The sequence below is a fragment of the Oncorhynchus kisutch genome, unplaced genomic scaffold (genome assembly GCF_002021735.2).
Source record: "Oncorhynchus kisutch isolate 150728-3 unplaced genomic scaffold, Okis_V2 Okis01b-Okis20b_hom, whole genome shotgun sequence".
Classification (NCBI taxonomy): domain Eukaryota; kingdom Metazoa; phylum Chordata; class Actinopteri; order Salmoniformes; family Salmonidae; genus Oncorhynchus; species Oncorhynchus kisutch.
The window spans coordinates 10,721,624-10,730,020 of NW_022261978.1; the positions used below are offsets into that span (position 1 = coordinate 10,721,624).

The 8,397-nt window shown below is 42.6% G+C and overlaps 1 protein-coding gene across 1 annotated transcript; it reads right to left on the bottom strand.

Moving 5' to 3' along the window:
• Nucleotides 1–2,542: 2,542 nt before the first annotated feature.
• On the bottom strand, nt 2,543–7,670 carry LOC116358943 (zinc finger protein 436). The gene is made up of 2 exons (XM_031811391.1): nt 6,973–7,670; nt 2,543–3,492 (listed from the first exon to the last, which is right to left on the bottom strand). Exons 1-2 carry the CDS (start codon nt 7,436–7,438, stop codon nt 2,972–2,974), a joined length of 987 nt encoding a protein of 328 aa, XP_031667251.1. The 5' UTR covers nt 7,439–7,670; the 3' UTR covers nt 2,543–2,971.
• Nucleotides 7,671–8,397: the final 727 nt, after the last annotated feature.

The window sequence follows — 8,397 nt, forward strand, 5'->3', positions numbered from 1 at the left end:
GACGTGTCCCCTTTTCAGCCTTGACGTGTCCCCTTTTCAGCCTTGAAGTGTCCCCTTTTCAGCCTTGACGTGTCCCCTTTTCAGCCTTGACGTGTCCCCTTTTCAGCCTTGACGTGTCCCCTTTTCAGCCTTGACGTGTCCCCTTTTCAGCCTTGAAGTGTCCCCTTTTCAGCCTTGAAGTGTCCCCTTTTCAGCCTTGACGTGTCCCCTTTTCAGCCTTGACGTGTCTGTCCCCTTTTCAGCCTTGACGTGTCTGTCCCCTTTTCAGCCTTGACGTGTCTGTCCCCTTTTCAGCCTTGACGTGTCTGTCCCCTTTTCAGCCTTGACGTGTCCCCTTTTCAGCCTTGAAGTGTCCCCTTTTCAGCCTTGACGTGTCCCCTTTTCAGCCTTGACGTGTCCCCTTTTCAGCCTTGAAGTGTCCCCTTTTCAGCCTTGACGTGTCCCCTTTTCAGCCTTGACGTGTCCCCTTTTCAGCCTTGACGTGTCCCCTTTTCAGCCTTGAAGTGTCCCCTTTTCAGCCTTGAAGTGTCCCCTTTTCAGCCTTGAAGTGTCCCCTTTTCAGCCTTGAAGTGTCCCCTTTTCAGCCTTGAAGTGTCCCCTTTTCAGCCTTGACGTGTCTGTCCCCTTTTCAGCCTTGACGTGTCTGTCCCCTTTTCAGCCTTGACGTGTCTGTCCCCTTTTCAGCCTTGACGTGTCCCCTTTTCAGCCTTAAAGTGTCTCCACTAGAGTGGAAGAATTGATAGCTTTACTGAAGTAAGACTCTTCAGCAGAGCAATCGTGAAATCACGTGTTCTGTGTTAAGGTGAGAGATTATCCTTTACTGAAGTAAGACTCTTCGGCAGAGCGATCGTGAGATCACGTGTTCTGTGTTAAGGTGAGAGATTATTCTTGTATCGCAGTCAAAACAAAATACACTAATATTTTAAATGTTAATCTTAAACAACAAACGAGATGTTGCAGAGGTCCTGGATTACTCAAATCAAATGTTATTTGTCACATGCGCTGAATACAACAGGTGTAAACCTAACAGTGAAATGCCGAATACAACAGGTGTAGTAGACCTAACAGTGAAATGCCGAATACAACAGGTGTAGTAGACCTCACAGTGAGATGCTGAATACAACAGGTGTAAACCTAACAGTGAAATGCTGAATACAACAGGTGTAGTAGACCTTACAGTGATATGCTGAATACAACAGGTGTAGTAGACCTTACAGTGAAATGCTGAATACAACAGGTGTAGTAGACCTCACAGTGAAATGCTGAATACAACAGGTGTAAACCTCACAGTGAAATGCTGAATACAACAGGTGTAAACCTTACAGTGAAATGCCGAATACAACAGGTGTAGACCTTACAGTGAAATGCTGAATACAACAGGTGTAGTAGACCTTACAGTGAAATGCTGAATACAACAGGTGTAGTAGACCTTACAGTGAAATGCTGAATACAACAGGTGTAGTAGACCTTACAGTGAAATGCTGAATACAACAGGTGTAGTAGACCTTACAATGAAATGCCAAATACAACAGGTGTAGTAGACCTTACAATGAAATGCCAAATACAACAGGTGTAGTAGACCTCACAGTGAAATGCTGAATACAACAGGTGTAGTAGACCTCACAGTGAAATGCTGCATACAACAGGTGTAGTAGACCTAACAGCGAAATGCTGAATACAACAGGTGTAGTAGACCTTACAGTGAAATGCCAAATACAACAGGTGTAGACCTTACAGTGAAATGCTGAATACAACAGGTGTAGTAGACCTTACAGTGAAATGCTGAATACAACAGGTGTAGTAGACCTTATAGTGAAATGCTGAATACAACAGGTGTAGTAGACCTTATAGTGAAATGCTGAATACAACAGGTGTAGTGAAACAGTGAAATGCTGCATACAACAGGTGTAGTAGACCTTATAGTGAAATGCTGAATACAACAGGTGTAGTAGACCTTATAGTGAAATGCTGAATACAACAGGTGTAGTGAAACAGTGAAATGCTTACTGACAAGCCCAAGGGACCAGACTGCTAATTAACCGATAATCTGATAAATCATGTTTTTACCAAAGGACGCACAGAGTGATGAGAGTATTTCAGATATCGAATGTAACAAATGAATGATTGTGTCGTTTTTATGCCTTTTATTATGCTCTGTGTAATGAATTTCAGATACTTCCCAGCAATGATAAATATGAGGTTATTACCATGTCAAATATGGTACCTATGGAACCCCCAGGAAATGACATGAACATTGAATGAGGTTTTATGACTGAACATAGAAGGTACAGACAGTTTATGGATGGCATTATTTATTAACAGAATCTTACTCAGAATTCTAAATTCTAAAAATTAAAAAAAATCCACCAATTGGTCTTTTTAAAAAAAATCCACCAATTGGTCTTTTGAAAAAAAATATCTGATGTTTATTTATTTTATTTTATTTTACATTTATTTAACCAGGCAAGTCAGTTAAGAACAAATTCTTATTTTCAATGACGGCCTGGGAACAGTGGGTTAACTGCCTGTTCAGGGGCAGAACGACAGATTTGTACCTTGTCAGCTCGGGGGTTTGAACTGACAACCTTCCGGTTACTAGTCCAACGCTCTAACCACTAGGCTACCCTGCCGCCCCCTTATGATGTGATCATAAGACCATATTAGTGGAAAATAGATCAGGGCCTTTGTAAAAATGCAATCAACCACACCTTCTTTCACACACGTGGACCGAAGTGGGAATGACTGACATGAAGCTCGACGAATCAGAGGTCAACTACACTGACAGTTACCGCCCGCTCTGGAAGAACTGTAAAATACTTATGACTGACATTATTCATTTGTCTTCCGGAACTGTCTACGTCCCAACGGGACAAGGTCTACGAGCGCTCTCTTTTAAAAAAAATATCAGTCAGCAAGCGGCAAACGTGATGAACAGCATCTAGCATGAACAAAGACAAAAAAAAAATCTCAGTCAAAAACATAAGTCGGAACACAGCCTCGCTATTCTCTCATGTGATTTCAGGTCCTCTGACCTGGAAAATGTCTTCCCACAATGAGAGCAGTGGTATGTCTTCTCCTGTGTCTTTGTGTGTTTTAATTCATGCTCTTTCAGGGTACCTAACTGGGTAAATCTCTTTTCACATTGGGAGCATTGGTAGGGCTTTTCTCCTGTGTGTATTCTCTCATGCGTTTTCAGGGCCCCTAACTGGTTAAAACTCTTTCCACACTGGGAGCATTGGTAGGGTTTCTCACCAGTGTGTGTTCTCTTATGTTCTTTCAGGTGCCCTAGCTGGGTAAATCTCTTTCCACAGTCTGAGCAGTGGTAAGGCTTCACTCCAGAGTGTATTCTCTCATGTATTTTCCGGTCCCATAACCGGGAAAAACTCTTTCCACACTGGGAGCAGTGGTGTGGTCTTGCTGGTTTGGGCGTCTCTGGGTCTGGTTCCCCCAAAGGACTCTTCCTGCCGTCAGACTGAGAGTCTGGTCTCTCTTCTGCCGAAGACAAACAGAGTATTTGGTTAAACAGAGACGTGAATAAAACTTGATCAAACTGTCTTCCGATGAAGTTTAATCCCAACTAGACTGGAGGTATACCATATACAGTGCCTTGCAAAAGTATTCACCCCCTTTGGCGTTTTTCCTATTTTGTTGCATTACAACCTGTAATTTAAATGGATTTTTATTTGGATTTCATGTAATGGACAAACACAAAATAGTCCATATTGGTGAAGTGAAATGAAAAAAATATACTTATTTTAAAGAATTATATATATATATATATATATATATATATATAATATAATATAAACACCTGAAAAGTGGGGCATGCATATGTATTCACCCTCTTTGCTATGAAGCCCCTAAATAAGATCTGGTGCAAGCAATTACCTTTAGAAGGCACATAATTAGTTAAATAAAGTCCACCTGTGTGCAATCTAAGTGTCACATGATCTCATTATATATATATATATATATATATATACACACACACACATACACATACACATACACATACACATACATATATATATATATATATATATATATATATATATATATATATATATATATATATATATATATATATATATATATATATACATGTTCTGAAAGGCCCCAGTCTACAACACCATTAAGCAAGCAGCACCATGAAGACCAAGGAGCTCTCCAAACAGGTCAGGGACAAAGTTGTGGAGAAGTACAGGTCAGGGTTGGGTTATAAAAAAAAAAAAACAGAAACTTTGAACATCCCACGGAGCACCATTACATCCATTATTAAAAAATGGAAAGATTATGGCACCACAACCAACCTGCCAAGAGAGGGCCGCCCACCAAAACTCACAGACCAGACAAGGAGGGCATTAATCAAAGAGGCAACAAAGAGGCCAAAGATATTCCTGAAGGAGGTGAAAAGCTCCACAGCGGAGATTGGAGTATCTGTCCATAGGACCAATTTAAGCCGTACACTCCACAGAGCTGGGCTTTATGGAAGAGTGGCCAGAAAAAAAGCCCTTGCTTCAAGAAAAAAAATAAGCAAACACGTTTGGTGTTCGCCAAAAGGCATGTGGGAGACTCCCCAAACATATGGAAGACAATACTATGGTCAAATGACACTAAAATTGAGCTTTTTGGCCATCAAGGAAAACACTATGTCTGGCGCAAAACGAACACCTCATCACCTCGAAAATAGCTTCCCCACAGTGAAGCATGGTAGTGGCAGCAGCATCATCATGCTGTGGGGATGTTTTTCCATCGGCAGGGACTGGGAAACTGCTCAGAATTGAATAAATGATGGATGGCGCTAAATACAGGGAATTCTTGAGGGGTAACCTGTTTCAGTCTTGCAGAGATTTGAGACTGGGACGGAGGTTCACCTTCCAGCAGGACAATGACCCTAAGCATACTGCTAAAGAAACACTCGAGTGGTTTAAGGGGAAACATGAGCTGAACATACCAGTCAGTGGAAGAGAGGACAGTAACAGGAGACACTATGAGCTGAACATACCAGTCAGTGGAAGGGAGGACAGTAACAGGAGACACTATGAGCTGAACATAACAGTCAGTGGAAGGGAGGACAGTAACAGGAGACACTATGAGCTGAACATAACAGTCAGTGGAAGGGAGGACAGTAACAGGAGACACTATGAGCTGAACATAACAGTCAGTGGAAGGGAGGACAGTAACAGGAGACACTATGAGCTGAACATACCAGTCAGTGGAAGGGAGGACAGTAACAGGAGACACTATGAGCTGAACATAACAGTCAGTGGAAGAGAGGACAGTAACAGGAGACACTATGAGCTGAACATAACAGTCAGTGGAAGGGAGGACAGTAACAGGAGACACTATGAGCTGAACATACCAGTCAGTGGAAGGGAGGACAGTAACAGGAGACACTATGAGCTGAACATACCAGTCAGTGGAAGAGAGGACAGTAACAGGAGACACTATGAGCTGAACATACCAGTCAGTGGAAGAGAGGACAGTAACAGGAGACACTATGGAGCTGAACATAACAGTCAGTGGAAGGGAGAACAGTAACAGGAGACACTATGAGCTGAACATAACAGTCAGTGGAAGGGAGGACAGTAACAGGAGACACTATGAGCTGAACATAACAGTCAGTGGAAGGGAGGACAGTAACAGGAGACACTATGAGCTGAACATAACAGTCAGTGGAAGGGAGGACAGTAACAGGAGACACTATGAGCTGAACATAACAGTCAGTGGAAGGGAGGACAGTAACAGGAGACACTATGAGCTGAACATAACAGAAAAATATATCCTAAATGCAAGAATTTCGCTACACCTGCAAAAAAACACAAAATTTGATCCATTGTTAACATTCCATTACACATAAGAGTCATTTGATCATGACTCAGTTCCATTCCATTACACATAAGAGTCATTGGACTCTTACTGTTAAAAGTGTACAGCAAGTGGAGGCTGCTGGTGTGAGGACTGCTCATAGTAATGGCTGGAATGGAGTCAAATGGAATGGCACCAAACACACAAAGACGTGGTTTCCATGTGGTTGATACCAACCAATCCATTGACTCCATTCCAGCCACTACTATGAGTCGTTCTCCCACCACCAGCCTCCACTTGCTGTACACTAATTTTGAATTTGTGAAGCTATTTTTTGGGGATGTGATAGGAAAGAAGAGAGATTCAGGTTTCCAGAATCGCACAGCAACTGGAACCCATTTTACAATTGGAATTTGAAATAAATACGGGAGTATTTGGCTGTTTTTGGCTTCCGAAGCCAATTCCCCCGTCAAACAGAACATGTTAGTGTAACGGATGTGAAACGGCGGTGTTCGCGCTAAATAGCGTTTCAATCGGTGACGTCACTTGCTCTGAGACCTTGAAGTAGTGGTTCCCCCTTGCTCTGCAAGGTGCCGCGGCTTTTGTGGAGAGATGGGTAACGATGCTTCGTGGGTGACTGTTGTTGATGTGTGCAGAGGCGCCCGGGTATGGGCGAGGATACTGTTACATTAGGTCGTTGGTCTAAGGAGTAACATTAGACTCCTATAGTCCAATACCAGGCTGGGAGGGAAGCGTTTGATGTTAACCTTTAACCTTTTGTTGGTGCTCCCCCAGTCTGTATTGCTTCCTACAGCACTGAACAACATATTCAAGTGTAGAACAGTATTATTTTAAAAAAACATTTATTTAACTAGGCAAGTCAGTTAAGAACAAATTCTTATTTTCAATGACGTCCTAGGAACAGTGGGTTAACTGCCTTGTTCAGGAGCAGAACGACAGATTTGTACCTTGTCAGCTCGGGGATTCAAACTTGCAACCTTTCGGTTACTAGTCCAACGCTCTAACCACTGGCCACCCTGCCGTCCCTACACTCTAACCACTAGGCTACCCTAGTGGTTAGAATGCCCCTTCATGCCCCTTTAAAACCAAACATTAGTTCACCAACTGCAGAGTTTGTGCCCCTGTTTTTAAGGCGATACTCACTGGTGTTAATCAGATCTCCAGTCTCCCCCTCCTCTTCATCATCATCATCCCCCTCATCTTTCACTCTCATAGCATCTTCCTCCTCTTTCACTCCAAATACATCCTCTTCTTCCTTCACTAAAACATGCTCTTCTTCCTTCACTAAAACATGCTCTTCTTCCTCTCCTGTCACTGTGACAGTCATGTACTTCTCCTCCTCTTTCACCCCGAAACCTTCTTCCTCTCCTTTCACTGTGACAGTAATCTCCTCCTTCACTCTAAAAACGGCGTCTTCTTCTTTCTCCACTTCTTTCCCTGTAACGTACATCGCCTCATTTACTCCAATACCTTCTTCTTCTTTCAATGTGATAGCCTTCTTCTCTTCTTTCATTCCGAACGCTTCTTTTTCCTCCTCTTCCTCTGCCACGACAACGTTCAGGCCACGAGCTTCTTCTTTAGCAGAGTGGGAGTAATTTAGTGAGTTCATGTCCTGAGATGTTAGCTCATTCGCATGATCGACTAGCCTAGTGCTAGGCTATTTTAACCAGCTAGCTGACTAACAGCGTCAGTGTGAAATGGAATAACTTTATACGCAGACAGCGTGTTTAAAACACTGATGTCTATAACACACATAACGGTCCAAAGAGCTCCAATGTTTCGGTTTTATGTTGCTTGGGAGCTACCGATGTGGTCGAATCCGTAACCGTGTTGTTGTTATCCGGTCCCGTCCACTGGATTATACGTCACGACTGAATCTTCACATGAAAGACGCACGTCGCCATCTGCTGACTGGAGTGGGTAACGCAGTTTAGGAAAAGTATTCACGACATTGTTTAATCTGGCAAGTACTGTCACGAGTCATTTCAAAACAACTAGATGACATGTGTTCTCTTCTTACAGAGCTGTAAGTAGTAAGTTAAGAGAACAGACGTTGTCTAATTGAGAGAACACAGGTCATCTAGTAGAGAGAACACAGGTCATCTAGTAGAGAGAACACAGGTCATCTAGTAGAGAGAACACAGGTCATCTAGTAGAGAGAACACAGGTCATCTAGTAGAGAGAACACAGGTCATCTAGTAGAGAGAACACAGGTCATCTAGTAGAGAGAACACAGGTCATCTAGTAGAGAGAACACAGGTCATCTAGTAGAGAGAACACAGGTCATCTAGTAGAGAGAACACAGGTCATCTAGTAGAGAGAACACAGGTCATCTAGTAGAGAGAACACAGGTCATCTAGTAGAGAGAACACAGGTCATCTAGTAGAGAGAACACACGTCATCTAGTAGAGAGAACACACGTCATCTAGTAGAGAGAACACATGTTATCTAGTTGTTTTATTTACACATAGCATACCACTATACTTTGCTCAATCAGACCTGACTGGTACAAATCACATTTTATTGGTCAGATGAGACGAACACAACAGTAGACTTTTCAGTGAAGAG